This window comes from Oncorhynchus keta, chromosome 8, assembly GCF_023373465.1.
Source record: "Oncorhynchus keta strain PuntledgeMale-10-30-2019 chromosome 8, Oket_V2, whole genome shotgun sequence".
Taxonomy (NCBI): domain Eukaryota; kingdom Metazoa; phylum Chordata; class Actinopteri; order Salmoniformes; family Salmonidae; genus Oncorhynchus; species Oncorhynchus keta.
Window position 1 is genome coordinate 50,602,411 of NC_068428.1, and position 16,798 is coordinate 50,619,208.

General features: G+C 41.7%; 1 protein-coding gene and 1 long non-coding RNA gene across 14 annotated transcripts in view; both read right to left on the minus strand.

Annotated features, from left to right (window-relative positions):
- The window catches only part of LOC118382193 (chloride intracellular channel protein 5-like), an 86,341-nt gene that overhangs the window by 40,018 nt on the left and 29,525 nt on the right, over positions 1 to 16,798 (minus strand). Inside the window, exon 1 of one of the 2 annotated variants that reach the window (XM_052524717.1) lies at positions 12,036 to 12,338. The exons of the other annotated variant lie outside the window; for it this stretch is intronic. Coding sequence (XP_052380677.1) covers positions 12,036 to 12,089 — 54 coding nt within the window. The 5' untranslated portion in view covers positions 12,090 to 12,338. Of the gene's footprint in view, positions 1 to 12,035; positions 12,339 to 16,798 lie in introns of those variants that run through there. 2 annotated transcript variants of the gene reach the window in all.
- LOC127931573 (uncharacterized) lies at positions 13,315 to 14,956 on the minus strand. 12 transcript variants are annotated; one of them, XR_008141835.1, is made up of 4 exons: positions 14,830 to 14,956; positions 14,555 to 14,579; positions 13,874 to 13,899; positions 13,315 to 13,592 (listed from the first exon to the last, which is right to left on the minus strand). It is a non-coding gene; the product is annotated as an uncharacterized LOC127931573 (long non-coding RNA). The 12 variants fall into 12 exon arrangements; XR_008141831.1 differs by having other exon boundaries at positions 13,315 to 13,692; XR_008141833.1 differs by lacking the exon at positions 13,874 to 13,899 and adding an exon at positions 13,950 to 13,975.

Here is a 16,798-nt window from a genome sequence, read left to right on the forward strand (position 1 = left end):
AATAAATTCCAGGTCAATCCCCTTGTCTTAGAAGAGAGATTTAGTTGAGGCTAAAGCACTGTGAGCTGTCTAATGTTAAGTAGTATCAGAATCTCTTCAAATCAATAGTCCTCTTCCAGACCTTAATGTGTGAACCTCCTCTTCCTGACCTTAATATGTCAACCTCCTCTTCCTGACCTTAATGTGTGAACCTCCTCTTCCAGACCTTGATATGTGAACCTCCTCTTCCTGATCTTAATGTGTGAACCTCCTCTTCCTGATCTTAAAATATGTGGGTCCTTTAACATGTGTGATGTGAGTTCGCTTGGATCCTATGAGATGCAGCGCTGGTCCATGTGATGTCTGTCACTCCGTCTATATAGGGCAGGTCCCCCAGGGCAGCATGGGAAACAGATGCAACATGTCTGGTTCTCAGACTCTCTGGTTTTTACCTTCAGGTCATAGTTCTTAAAACAAGGGTCGTGTACAGTGGAGAATAGTCAGTGATGTGTCTGTTGTCCCCTGAGACCATGTCAGTGATGTGTCTGTGATGTGTCTGTTGTCCCCTGAGACCATGTCAGTGATGTGTCTGTTGTCCCCTGAGACCATGTCAGTGATGTGTCTGTTGTCCCCTGAGACCATGTCAGTGATGTGTCTGTTGTCCCCTGAGACCATGTCAGTGATGTGTCTGTTGTCCCCTGAGACCATGTCAGTGATGTGTCTGTTGTCCCCTGAGACCATGTCAGTGATGTGTCTGTTGTCCCCTGAGACCACGTCAGTGATGTGTCTGTTGTCCCCTGAGACCATGTCAGTGATGTGTCTGTTGTCCCCTGAGACCACGTCAGTGATGTGTCTGTTGTCCCCTGAGACCATGTCAGTGATGTGTCTGTTGTCCCCTGAGACCATGTCAGTGATGTGTCTGTTGTCCCCTGAGACCACGTCAGTGATGTGTCTGTTGTCCCCTGAGACCATGTCAGTGATGTGTCTGTTGTCCCCTGAGACCATGTCAGCTGTGTCAGTGATGTGTCTGTTGTCCCCTGAGACCATGTCAGCTGTGTCAGTGATGTGTCTGTTGTCCCCTGAGACCATGTCAGTGATGTGTCAGTGATGTGTCTGTTGTCCCCTGAGACCACGTCAGTGATGTGTCTGTTGTCCCCTGAGACCATGTCAGTGATGTGTCTGTTGTCCCCTGAGACCACGTCAGTGATGTGTCTGTTGTCCCCTGAGACCATGTCAGTGATGTGTCTGTGATGTGTCTGTTGTCCCCTGAGACCATGTCAGATGTGTCAGTGATGTGTCTGTTGTCCCCTGAGACCATGTCAGTGATGTGTCTGTTGTCCCCTGAGACCACGTCAGTGATGTGTCTGTTGTCCCCTGAGACCATGTCAGTGATGTGTCTGTTGTCCCCTGAGACCATGTCAGTGATGTGTCTGTTGTCCCCTGAGACCATGTCAGTGATGTGTCTGTTGTCCCCTGAGACCACGTCAGTGATGTGTCTGTTGTCCCCTGAGACCATGTCAGTGATGTGTCTGTTGTCCCCTGAGACCATGTCAGTGATGTGTCTGTTGTCCCCTGAGACCATGTCAGCTGTGTCAGTGATGTGTCTGTTGTCCCCTGAGACCACGTCAGTGATGTGTCTGTTGTCCCCTGAGACCATGTCAGTGATGTGTCTGTTGTCCCCTGAGACCATGTCAGTGATGTGTCTGTTGTCCCCTGAGACCATGTCAGTGATGTGTCTGTTGTCCCCTGAGACCATGTCAGCTGTGTCAGTGATGTGTCAGTGATGTGTCTGTTGTCCCCTGAGACCATGTCAGTGATGTGTCTGTTGTCCCCTGAGACCACGTCAGTGATGTGTCTGTTGTCCCCTGAGACCATGTCAGTGATGTGTCTGTTGTCCCCTGAGACCACGTCAGTGATGTCTCAGTGATGTGTCTGTTGTCCCCTGAGACCACGTCAGTGATGTCTCAGTGATGTGTCTGTTGTCCCCTGAGACCATGTTAGCTGTGTCAGTGATGTGTCTGTTGTCCCCTGAGACCATGTCAGCTGTGTCAGTGATGTGTCTGTTGTCCCCTGAGACCATGTTAGCTGTGTCAGTGATGTGTCTGTTGTCCCCTGAGACCACGTCAGTGATGTGTCTGTTGTCCCCTGAGACCATGTTAGCTGTGTCAGTGATGTGTCTGTTGTCCCCTGAGACCACGTCAGTGATGTGTCTGTTGTCCCCTGAGACCATGTCAGTGATGTGTCTGTTGTCCCCTGAGACCATGTCAGTGATGTGTCTGTTGTCCCCTGAGACCATGTCAGTGATGTGTCTGTTGTCCCCTGAGACCATGTCAGTGATGTGTCTGTGTCAGTGATGTCAGGCTGATTTTCAAGGGATAAGGTAGGATAGTGTGTATGAGGATATACTGTAGATAAGGTAGGATAGTGTGTATGAGGATATACTGTAGATAAGGTAGGATAGTGTGTATGATGATATACAGTAGATAAGGTAGGATAGTGTGTATGAGGATATACTGTAGATAAGGTAGGATAGTGTGTATGAGGATATACAGTAGATAAGGTAGGATAGTGTGTATGAGGATATACTGTATGTAAGGTAGGATAGTGTGTATGAGGATATAGAGTAGATAAGGTAGGATAGTGTGTATGAGGATATACTGTATGTAAGTGTAGGATAGTGTGTATGAGGATATACTGTAGATAAGGTAGGATAGTGTGTATGAGGATATACAGTAGATAAGGTAGGATAGTGTGTATGAGGATACACAGTAGATAAGGTAGGATAGTGTGTATGATGATATACAGTAGATAAGGTAGGATAGTGTGTATGAGGATATACAGTAGATAAGGTAGGATAGTGTGTATGAGGATATACTGTATGTAAGGTAGGATAGTGTGTATGAGGATATAGAGTAGATAAGGTAGGATAGTGTGTATGAGGATATACTGTAGATAAGGTAGGATAGTGTGTATGAGGATATACTGTAGATAAGGTAGGATAGTGTGTATGAGGATATACAGTAGATAAGGTAGGATAGTGTGTATGACGATATACTGTAGATAAGGTAGGATAGTGTGTATGAGGATATACAGTAGATAAGGTAGGATAGTGTGTATGAGGATATACAGTAGATAAGGTAGGATAGTGTGTATGACGATATACTGTAGATAAGGTAGGATAGTGTGTATGAGGATATACTGTAGATAAGGTAGGATAGTGTGTATGAGGATATACAGTATAGATAAGGTAGGATAGTGTGTATGAGGATATACAGTATAGATAAGGTAGGATAGTGTGTATGAGGATATACAGTATAGATAAGGTAGGATAGTGTGTATGAGGATATACTGTATGTAAGGTAGGATAGTGTGTATGAGGATATACAGTAGATAAGGTAGATTAGTGTGTATGAGGATATACAGTAGATAAGGTAGGATAGTGTGTATTAGGATATACAGTAGATAATGTAGGATAGTGTGTATGAGGATATACAGTAGATAATGTAGGATAGTGTGTATGAGGATATACTGTAGATAAGGTAGGATAGTGTGTATGATGATATACAGTAGATAAGGTAGGATAGTGTGTATGAGGATATACAGTAGATAAGGTAGGATAGTGTGTATGAGGATATACTGTAGATAAGGTAGGATAGTGTGTATGAGGATATACAGTAGATAAGGTAGGATAGTGTGTATGATGATATACAGTAGATAAGGTAGGATAGTGTGTATGATGATATACTGTAGATAAGGTAGGATAGTGTGTAGATAAGATAGGATAGTGTGTATGAGGATATACAGTATAGATAAGGTAGGATAGTGTGTATGAGGATATACAGTAGATAAGGTAGGATAGTGTGTATGAGGATATACAGTAGATAAGGTAGGATAGTGTGTATGATGATATACAGTAGATAAGGTAGGATAGTGTGTATGATGATATACAGTAGATAAGGTAGGATAGTGTGTATGATGATATACTGTAGATAAGGTAGGATAGTGTGTATGAGGATATAATGTAGATAAGGTAGGATAGTGTGTATGATGATATACAGTAGATAAGGTAGGATAGTGTGTATGATGATATACAGTAGATAAGGTAGGATAGTGTGTATGAGGATATACAGTAGATAAGGTAGGATAGTGTGTATGAGGATATACAGTAGATAAGGTAGGATAGTGTGTATGAGGATATACTGTATGTAAGGTAGGATAGTGTGTATGAGGATATACAGTAGATAAGGTAGGATAGTGTGTATGAGGATATACTGTAGATAAGGTAGGATAGTGTGTATGAGGATATACAGTAGATAAGGTAGGATAGTGTGTATGAGGATATACAGTAGATAAGGTAGGATAGTGTGTATGATGATATACAGTAGATAAGGTAGGATAGTGTGTATGAGGATATAGAGTAGATAAGGTAGGATAGTGTGTATGGGGATATAGAGTAGATAAGGTAGGATAGTGTGTATGAGGATATACTGTAGATAAGGTAGGATAGTGTGTATGAGGATATACTGTATGTAAGGTAGGATAGTGTGTATGAGGATATACCGTATAGATAAGGTAGGATAGTGTGTATGAGGATATACCGTATAGATAAGGTAGGATAGTGTGTATGAGGATATACAGTAGATAAGGTAGGATAGTGTGTATGAGGATATACAGTATAGATAAGGTAGGATAGTGTGTATGAGGATATACTGTAGATAAGGTAGGATAGTGTGTATGAGGATATAATGTAGATAAGGTAGGATAGTGTGTATGAGGATATACTGTAGATAAGGTAGGATAGTGTGTATGATGATATACAGTAGATAAGGTAGGATAGTGTGTATGAGGATATACTGTAGATAAGGTAGGATAGTGTGTATGAGGATATACAGTAGATAAGGTAGGATAGTGTGTATGAGGATATACAGTAGATAAGGTAGGATAGTGTGTATGAGGATATACTGTAGATAAGGTAGGATAGTGTGTATGAGGATATACAGTAGATAAGGTAGGATAGTGTGTATGAGGATATACAGTAGATAAGGTAGGATAGTGTGTATGAGGATATACTGTAGATAAGGTAGGATAGTGTGTATGAGGATATACTGTATGTAAGGTAGGATAGTGTGTATGAGGATATACTGTATGTAAGGTAGGATAGTGTGTATGAGGATATACTGTAGATAAGGTAGGATAGTGTGTATGAGGATATACAGTAGATAAGGTAGGATAGTGTGTATGAGGATATACTGTAGATAAGGTAGGATAGTGTGTATGAATACTGTATGTAAGGTAGGATAGTGTGTATGACGATATACTGTAGATAAGGTAGGATAGTGTGTATGAGGATATAGAGTAGATAAGGTCGGATAGTGTGTATGATGATATACAGTAGATAAGGTAGGATAGTGTGTATGAGGATATACAGTAGATAAGGTAGGATAGTGTGTATGAGGATATACAGTAGATAAGGTAGGATAGTGTGTATGAGGATATACTGTAGATAAGGTAGGATAGTGTGTATGAGGATATAGAGTAGATAAGGTAGGATAGTGTGTATGAGGATATACAGTAGATAAGGTAGGATAGTGTGTATGAGGATATACTGTAGATAAGGTAGGATAGTGTGTATGAGGATATACTGTATGTAAGGTAGGATAGTGTGTATGAGGATATACTGTAGATAAGGTAGGATAGTGTGTATGAGGATATACAGTAGATAAGGTAGGATAGTGTGTATGACGATATACTGTAGATAAGGTAGGATAGTGTGTGAGAGGATATACAGTAGATAAGGTAGGATAGTGTGTATGAGGATATACAGTAGTTAAGGTAGGATAGTGTGTATGAGGATATACTGTAGATAAGGTAGGATAGTGTGTATGAGGATATAGAGTAGATAAGGTAGGATAGTGTGTATGAGGATATACAGTAGATAAGGTAGGATAGTGTGTATGAGGATATACTGTAGATAAGGTAGGATAGTGTGTATGAGGATATACTGTATGTAAGGTAGGATAGTGTGTATGAGGATATACTGTATGTAAGGTAGGATAGTGTGTATGAGGATATACTGTAGATAAGGTAGGATAGTGTGTATGAGGATATACAGTAGATAAGGTAGGATAGTGTGTATGAGGATATACTGTAGATAAGGTAGGATAGTGTGTATGAGGATATACTGTATGTAAGGTAGGATAGTGTGTATGACGATATACTGTAGATAAGGTAGGATAGTGTGTATGAGGATATAGAGTAGATAAGGTCGGATAGTGTGTATGATGATATACAGTAGATAAGGTAGGATAGTGTGTATGAGGATATACAGTAGATAAGGTAGGATAGTGTGTATGAGGATATACAGTAGATAAGGTAGGATAGTGTGTATGAGGATATACTGTAGATAAGGTAGGATAGTGTGTATGAGGATATAGAGTAGATAAGGTAGGATAGTGTGTATGAGGATATACAGTAGATAAGGTAGGATAGTGTGTATGAGGATATACTGTAGATAAGGTAGGATAGTGTGTATGAGGATATACTGTATGTAAGGTAGGATAGTGTGTATGAGGATATACTGTATGTAAGGTAGGATAGTGTGTATGAGGATATACTGTAGATAAGGTAGGATAGTGTGTATGAGGATATACAGTAGATAAGGTAGGATAGTGTGTATGAGGATATACTGTAGATAAGGTAGGATAGTGTGTATGAGGATATACTGTATGTAAGGTAGGATAGTGTGTATGACGATATACTGTAGATAAGGTAGGATAGTGTGTATGAGGATATAGAGTAGATAAGGTCGGATAGTGTGTATGATGATATACAGTAGATAAGGTAGGATAGTGTGTATGAGGATATACAGTAGATAAGGTAGGATAGTGTGTATGAGGATATACTGTAGATAAGGTAGGATAGTGTGTATGAGGATATACAGTAGATAAGGTAGGATAGTGTGTATGAGGATATACTGTAGATAAGGTAGGATAGTGTGTATGAGGATATACAGTAGATAAGGTAGGATAGTGTGTATGAGGATATACTGTAGATAAGGTAGGATAGTGTGTATGAGGATATACAGTAGATAAGGTAGGATAGTGTGTATGAGGATATACTGTAGATAAGGTAGGATAGTGTGTATGAGGATATACAGTAGATAAGGTAGGATAGTGTGTATGAGGATATACAGTAGATAAGGTAGGATAGTGTGTATGAGGATATACTGTATGTAAGGTAGGATAGTGTGTATGAGGATATACAGTAGATAAGGTAGGATAGTGTGTATGAGGATATACAGTAGATAAGGTAGGATAGTGTGTATGAGGATATACTGTAGATAAGGTAGAATAGTGTGTATGAGGATATAGAGTAGATAAGGTAGGATAGTGTGTATGAGGATATACTGTAGATAAGGTAGGATAGTGTGTATGAGGATATAGAGTAGATAAGGTAGGATAGTGTGTATGATGATATACAGTAGATAAGGTAGGATAGTGTGTATGAGGATATACTGTAGATAAGGTAGGATAGTGTGTATGAGGATATACAGTATAGATAAGGTAGGATAGTGTGTATGAGGATATACAGTAGATAAGGTAGGATAGTGTGTATGAGGATATACAGTAGATACGGTAGGATAGTGTGTATGACGATATACTGTAGATAAGGTAGGATAGTGTGTATGAGGATATACAGTATAGATAAGGTAGGATAGTGTGTATGAGGATATACAGTAGATAAGGTAGGATAGTGTGTATGAGGATATACAGTAGATAAGGTAGAATAGTGTGTATGAGGATATACTGTAGATAATGTAGGATAGTGTGTATGAGGATATACAGTAGATAAGGTAGGATAGTGTGTATGAGGATATACAGTAGATAATGTAGGATAGTGTGTATGAGGATATACTGTAGATAAGGTAGGATAGTGTGTATGATGATATACAGTAGATAAGGTAGGATAGTGTGTATGAGGATATACAGTAGATAAGGTAGGATAGTGTGTATGAGGATATAGAGTAGATAAGGTAGGATAGTGTGTATTAGGATATACAGTATAGATAAGGTAGGATAGTGTGTATGAGGATATACTGTAGATAAGGTAGGATAGTGTGTATGAGGATATACAGTAGATAAGGTAGGATAGTGTGTATGACGATATACTGTAGATAAGGTAGGATAGTGTGTATGAGGATATACAGTAGATAAGGTAGGATAGTGTGTATGAGGATATACAGTAGATAAGGTAGGATAGTGTGTATGACGATATAGAGTAGATAAGGTAGGATAGTGTGTATGAGGATATACTGTAGATAAGGTAGGATAGTGTGTATGAGGATATACTGTAGATAAGGTAGGATAGTGTGTATGATGATATACTGTAGATAAGGTAGGATAGTGTGTATGAGGATATAGAGTAGATAAGGTAGGATAGTGTGTATGAGGATATAGAGTACATAAGGTAGGATAGTGTGTATGAGGATATACTGTAGATAAGGTAGGATAGTGTGTATGAGGATATACTGTAGATAAGGTAGGATAGTGTGTATGAGGATATACTGTAGATAAGGTAGGATAGTGTGTATGAGGATATACTGTATGTAAGGTAGGATAGTGTGTATGACGATATACTGTAGATAAGGTAGGATAGTGTGTATGAGGATATAGAGTAGATAAGGTGTGTATGATGATATACAGTAGATAAGGTAGGATAGTGTGTATGAGGATATACAGTAGATAAGGTAGGATAGTGTGTATGAGGATATACAGTAGATAAGGTAGGATAGTGTGTATGAGGATATACTGTAGATAAGGTAGGATAGTGTGTATGAGGATATACAGTAGATAAGGTAGGATAGTGTGTATGACGATATACAGTAGATAAGGTAGGATAGTGTGTATGAGGATATACTGTAGATAAGGTAGGATAGTGTGTATGAGGATATACTGTATGTAAGGTAGGATAGTGTGTATGAGGATATACAGTAGATAAGGTAGGATAGTGTGTATGAGGATATACAGTAGATAAGGTAGGATAGTGTGTATGAGGATATACTGTAGATAAGGTAGGATAGTGTGTATGAGGATATACTGTAGATAAGGTAGGATAGTGTGTATGAGGATATACAGTAGATAAGGTAGGATAGTGTGTATGATGATATAGAGTAGATAAGGTGTGTATGATGATATACAGTAGATAAGGTAGGATAGTGTGTATGAGGATATACAGTAGATAAGGTAGGATAGTGTGTATGAGGATATAGAGTAGATAAGGTAGGATAGTGTGTATTAGGATATACAGTATAGATAAGGTAGGATAGTGTGTATGAGGATATACTGTAGATAAGGTAGGATAGTGTGTATGAGGATATACAGTAGATAAGGTAGGATAGTGTGTATGACGATATACTGTAGATAAGGTAGGATAGTGTGTATGAGGATATACAGTAGATAAGGTAGGATAGTGTGTATGAGGATATACTGTATATAAGGTAGGATAGTGTGTATGAGGATATACAGTATAGATAAGGTAGGATAGTGTGTATGAGGATATACAGTAGATAAGGTAGGATAGTGTGTATGAGGATATACTGTATGTAAGGTAGGATAGTGTGTATGAGGATATACAGTAGATAAGGTAGGATAGTGTGTATGAGGATATACAGTAGATAAGGTAGGATAGTGTGTATGAGGATATACTGTAGATAAGGTAGGATAGTGTGTATGAGGATATACAGTAGATAAGGTAGGATAGTGTGTATGAGGATATACTGTAGATAAGGTAGGATAGTGTGTATGAGGATATAGAGTAGATAAGGTAGGATAGTGTGTATGATGATATACAGTAGATAAGGTAGGATAGTGTGTATGAGGATATACTGTAGATAAGGTAGGATAGTGTGTATGAGGATATACAGTATAGATAAGGTAGGATAGTGTGTATGAGGATATACAGTAGATAAGGTAGGATAGTGTGTATGAGGATATACAGTAGATACGGTAGGATAGTGTGTATGACGATATACTGTAGATAAGGTAGGATAGTGTGTATGAGGATATACAGTATAGATAAGGTAGGATAGTGTGTATGAGGATATACAGTAGATAAGGTAGGATAGTGTGTATGAGGATATACAGTAGATAAGGTAGAATAGTGTGTATGAGGATATACTGTAGATAATGTAGGATAGTGTGTATGAGGATATACAGTAGATAAGGTAGGATAGTGTGTATGAGGATATACAGTAGATACGGTAGGATAGTGTGTATGACGATATACTGTAGATAAGGTAGGATAGTGTGTATGAGGATATACAGTATAGATAAGGTAGGATAGTGTGTATGAGGATATACAGTAGATAAGGTAGAATAGTGTGTATGAGGATATACAGTAGATAAGGTAGGATAGTGTGTATGAGGATATACAGTATAGATAAGGTAGGATAGTGTGTATGAGGATATACTGTATAGATAAGGTAGGATAGTGTGTATGAGGATATACTGTAGATAAGGTAGGATAGTGTGTATGAGGATATACTGTAGATAAGGTAGGATAGTGTGTATGAGGATATACAGTAGATAAGGTAGGATAGTGTGTATGAGGATATACAGTAGATAAGGTAGGATAGTGTGTATGAGGATATAGAGTAGATAAGGTAGGATAGTGTGTATGAGGATATACTGTAGATAAGGTAGGATAGTGTGTATGAGGATATAGGATATACTGTAGATAAGGTAGGATAGTGTGTATGATGATATACTGTAGTAGATAAGGTAGGATAGTGTGTATGAGGATATAGAGTAGATAAGGTAGGATAGTGTGTATGAGGATATAGAGTAGATAAGGTAGGATAGTGTGTATGATGATATACAGTAGATAAGGTAGGATAGTGTGTATGAGGATATACAGTAGATAAGGTAGGATAGTGTGTATGAGGATATAGAGTAGATAAGGTAGGATAGTGTGTATTAGGATATACAGTATAGATAAGGTAGGGTAGTGTGTATGAGGATATACTGTAGATAAGGTAGGATAGTGTGTATGAGGATATACAGTAGATAAGGTAGGATAGTGTGTATGAGGATATACTGTAGATAAGGTAGTGTGTTCCGCTATAGCCATAGGGCAGGTTGGAGAAGGCTGTGTTACTCTGCCAGCAACACCTAGAGTATTGGTGTCTCCTGGGTTCGACCTCAGCAGAACCTGTTGCTACTGTAACTCTAACCCTACTATTACAACACACACTGTCCAGTACTACACTACAGAACACACACACACACACACTGTCCACTACTACACTACAGAACACACACACACACTGTCCACTACTACACTACAGAACACACACACACTGTCCACTACTACACTACAGAACACACACACACACACTGTCCACTACTACACTACAGAACACACACACACTGTCCACTACTACACTACAGAACACACACACACACACACACACTGTCCACTACTACACTACAGAACACACACACACTGTCCACTACTACACTACAGAACACACACACACTGTCCACTACTACACTACAGAACACACACACACTGTCCACTACTACACTACAGAACACACACACACTGTCCACTACTACACTACAGAACACACACACACTGTCCACTACTACACTACAGAACACACACACACTGTCCACTACTACACTACAGAACACACACACACTGTCCACTACTACACTACAGAACACACACACACTGTCCACTACTACACTACAGAACACACACACACACACTGTCCACTACTACACTACAGAACACACACACACTGTCCTCTACTACACTACAGAACACACACACACTGTCCACTACTACACTACAGAACACACACACTGTCCACTACTACACTACAGAACACACACACACACACTGTCCACTACTACACTACAGAACACACACACACACACACTGTCCACTACTACACTACAGAACACACACACACTGTCCACTACTACACTACAGAACACACACACACACACTGTCCACTACTACACTACACACACCTGTCACACACATCTTACCTTGACAAAAAGCTCTATCTCAGGGTCTCTGTCTTCTCCGTTTGGTGAGGTCATGTCTGTCTTTCTGACAGGCTGTCTGTCCGTCCTTCGAGTTTACTGTCCCCTTACGTTGCAGTAAGAGACAAATCTGCACGTCTTCAAAATCAAGTCCCGTCCTGAAACCTACATCCTCCTGTCTGTTCTGATGACAGAGCTCACTGCTCTCCTGGTCCTGGCTCAGTCCTTAGGTTAGGATGCTTTGTTCTGTACTACTCCTCCGCTCTCCCTTCCTCCTGTTTCCTCCAGGCTCCAACAATGTTGTCAGGAAGGATGTGAAACAGGTAACAGGTGTAGACCAGGTGTGACTCTGATTTGGCCCTAGCTACAGCTGAGTGATGAGAAGCAGATAGCTCTGACTGACACACACAGAGAGAGAGGGAGGGGAACAGAACAGGTGGCAGACTATAGCAAGGGGGCGGAGCTCTGTACCTCTCTCTCTCTCTCTCTCTCTCTCTCTCTCTCTCTCTCTCTCTCTCTCTCTCTCTCTCTCTCTCTCTCTCTCTCTCTCTCTCTCTCTCTCTCTCTCTCTCTCACTTCACCAACTCTCTCCCTCACCTCTTGCACACTTCACCCTCCTCTCATTCTCTCCCCGCTCCCTCCCCCTCTCCCCTCTCGTCTCCCTGCCTCCATCTCTCTCTCTCTCCCCCTCAGCATCACTGAAAACTCACTACTTTCGTCAGTGAAATCAGGTCAGGTACAGCGCCTCCTCTCTGAAGTCTAGTCTGAAATCACACCCTTCAACCTAGTCTGGAATCACACCCTTCAACCTAGTCTGAAATCATACCCTTCAACCTAGTCTGGAATCACACCCTTCAACCTAGTCTGAAATCATACCCTTCAACCTAGTCTGAAATCATACCCTTCAACCGAGTCTGAAATCAAACCCTTCAACCTAGTCTGAAATCAAACTCTTCAACCTAGTCTGAAATCACACCCTTCAACCTAGTCTGGAATCACACCCTTCAACCTAGTCTGAAATCATACCCTTCAACCTCGTCTGAAATCAAACCCTTCAACCTAGTCTGAAATCACACCCTTCAACCTAGTCTGGAATCACACCCTTCAACCTAGTCTGGAATCACACCCTTCAACCTAGTCTGAAATCATACCCTTCAACCTAGTCTGAAATCATACCCTTCAACCTCGTCTGAAATCAAACCCTTCAACCTAGTCTGAAATCACACCCTTCAACCTAGTCTGAAATCACACCCTTCAACCTAGTCTGAAATCACACCCTTGAACCTAGTCTTAAAATCATAACCTTCAACCTAGTCTGAAATCATACCCTTCAACCTAGTCTGAAATCACACCCTTCAACCTAGTCTGAAATCACACCCTTCAACCTAGTCTGGAATCACACCCTTCAACCTAGTCTGAAATCAAACCTTTCAACCTAGTCTGAAATCATACACTTCAACCTAGTCTGGAAGCACACCCTTCAACCTAGTCTGGAATCACACCCTTCAACCTAGTCTGAAATCATACCCTTCAACCTAGTCTGAAATCACACCCTTCAACCTAGTCTGGAATCACACCCTTCAACCTAGTCTGAAATCAAACCTTTCAACCTAGTCTGAAATCATACCCTTCAACCTAGTCTGAAATCACACCCTTCAACCTAGTCTGGAATCACAACCCTTCACTTCAACCTAGTCTGAAATCACACCCTTCAACCTAGTCTGAAATCAAACCCTTCAACCTAGTCTGAAATCACACCCTTCAACCGAGTCTGAAATCAAACCCTTCAACCTAGTCTGAAATCAAACTCTTCAACCTAGTCTGAAATCATACCCTTCAACCTAGTCTTAAAATCATACCCTTCAACCTAGTCTGAAATCAAACTCTTCAACCTAGTCTGAAATCATACCCTTCAACCTAGTCTTAAAATCATACCCTTCAACCTAGTCTGAAATCATAAACTTCAACCTAGTCTGAAATCACACCCTTCAACCTAGTCTGAAATCACACCCTTCAACCTAGTCTGAAATCATACCCTTCAACCTAGTCTGAAATCATACCCTTCGACCTAGTCTGAAATCATACCCTTCAACCTAGTCTGAAATCAATACCTTCAACCTAGTCTGGAATCACACCCTTCAACCTAGTCTGAAATCAAACTAGTCTTCAACCTAGTCTGAAATCATACCCTTCAACCTAGTCTGGAATCACACCCTTCAACCTAGTCTGGAATCACACCCTTCAACCTAGTCTGAAATCATACCCTTCAACCTAGTCTGAAATCATACCCTTCAACCTCGTCTGAAATCAAACCCTTCAACCTAGTCTGAAATCACACCCTTCAACCGAGTCTGAAATCAAACCCTTCAACCTAGTCTGAAATCAAACTCTTCAACCTAGTCTGAAATCATACCCTTCAACCTAGTCTTAAAATCATACCCTTCAACCTAGTCTGAAATCACACCCTTCAACCTAGTCTGGAATCACACCCTTCAACCTAGTCTGGAATCACACCCTTCAACCTAGTCTGAAATCACACCCTTCAACCTAGTCTGAAATCACACCCTTCAACCTAGTCTGAAATCACACCCTTCAACCTAGTCTGAAATCACACCCTTCAACCTAGTCTGGAATCACAACCTTCAACCTAGTCTGGAATCACACCCTTCAACCTAGTCTGGAATCACACCCTTCAACCTAGTCTGAAATCATACCCTTCAACCTAGTCTGAAATCACACCCTTCAACCTAGTCTGGAATCACACCCTTCAACCTAGTCTGAAATCATACCCTTCAACCTAGTCTGAAATCACACCCTTCAACCTAGTCTGAAATCACACCCTTCAACCTCCAAATCCTAGAATTCTAAATAAATTAACCCCTTAGAGTAACTATAATCTCGTAGATAAACAGGTGAACACTTCCCCCCAGCAGCAGCAGAGAGAGAGAGAGAGAGAGAGAGAGAGAGAGAGAGAATCATGTATATTTAATGTGTGTTCACAGTTCTGCCTGGCAAGCTAACTAGCACAGCTTATATCTGATCTGACAGAGAGAGGAATCCTGTTACATTATTCATGCTTGGATTTGGTTTTAGCTGCTGGGGACTCTAACTCAGGGGCCTCGGTTTCTGCTGCATGGGGACTCTATCCCAGGGGCCTCAATATTTTTACTGCATGGGGACTCTAACCCAGGGGCCTCGGTTTCTACTGCATGGGGACTCTAACCCTGAGGCCTCAAGGTGTCTGCTGGTGAGGACTCTAACCCTGGGGCCTCAAGGTGTCTGCTGGTGAGGACTCTAACCCTGGGGCCTCAAGGTGTCTGCTGCATGGGGACTAACCCTGGGGCCTCAAGGTGTCTGCTGGTGAGGACTCTAACCCTGGGGCCTCAAGGTGTCTGCTGCATGGGGACTAACCCTGGGGCCTCAAGGTGTCTGCTGGTGGGGACTCTAACCCTGGGGCCTCAAGGTGTCTGCTGGTGAGGACTCTAACCCTGGGGCCTCAAGGTGTCTGCTGCATGGGGACTAACCCTGGGGCCTCAAGGTGTCTGCTGCATGGGGACTAACCCTGGGGCCTCAAGGTGTCTGCTGGTGAGGACTCTAACCCTGGGGCCTCAATGTGTCTGCTGGTGAGGACTCTAACCCTGGGGCCTCAAGGTGTCTGCTGTTGACAACTCTAACCCTGGGGCCTCAAGGTGTCTCCTGGTGAGGACTCTAACCCTGGGGCCTCAAGGTGTCTCCTGGTGAGGACTCTAACCCTGGGGCCTCAAAGTGTCTGCTGCATAGGGACTAACCCTGGGGCCTCAAGGTGTCTCCTGGTGAGGACTCTAACCCTGGGGCCTCAATGTGTCTGCTGGTGAGGACTCTAACCCTGGGGCCTCAAGGTGTCTGCTGTTGACAACTCTAACCCTGGGGCCTCAAGGTGTCTGCTGCATGGGGACTAACCCTGGGGCCTCAAGGTGTCTCCTGGTGAGGACTCTAACCCTGGGGCCTCAAAGTGTCTGCTGCATAGGGACTAACCCTGGGGCCTCAAGGTGTCTCCTGGTGAGGACTCTAACCCTGGGGCCTCAAGGTGTCTGCTGCATGGGGACTAACCCTGGGGCCTCAAGGTGTCTCCTGGTGAGGACTCTAACCCTGGGGCCTCAAGGTGTCTGTAAATGACCAATATAGGTAGAAAGATCTAGAGTATGTGAACAACAACAACTGCTCTGACTGTAAGGGATGATAATGTCCTCTACATAAGTACCTCCCACCCTATTACCGCTTCATCCCTGAATATATGAAATATTTATTCACAGGTATAATTACTACCTTTCATCACACAGGTCTCTATACTGATGGAAGGCTCGGTTGGATTAACCCTGGAGAGAGAGACAACACCCCCCTCTAGTGGTCGACTGACACACTGCTCTGACTGTAAGGGATGATAATGTCCACTACATAAGTACCTCCCACCTTATTACCGCTTCATCCCTGAATATATGAAATATTTATTCACAGGTATAATTACGACCTTTCATCACACAGGTCTCTATACTGATGGAAGGCTCGGTTGGATTAACCGAGGGGGCTAGGATACACTGTAACACTGAGAGACATGGGGCTAGGATACACTGTAATACTAAGAGACAGGGCACTAGGATACACTGAGAGACATTGGGCTAGGATACACTGTAACACTGAGAGACAGCCGTAGCTAGACTGAATGGGCTTTCAGAATAGCTCACCACTGGGAGACAAAGAGGCTAGGATACACTGAGAGACAGGGGGCT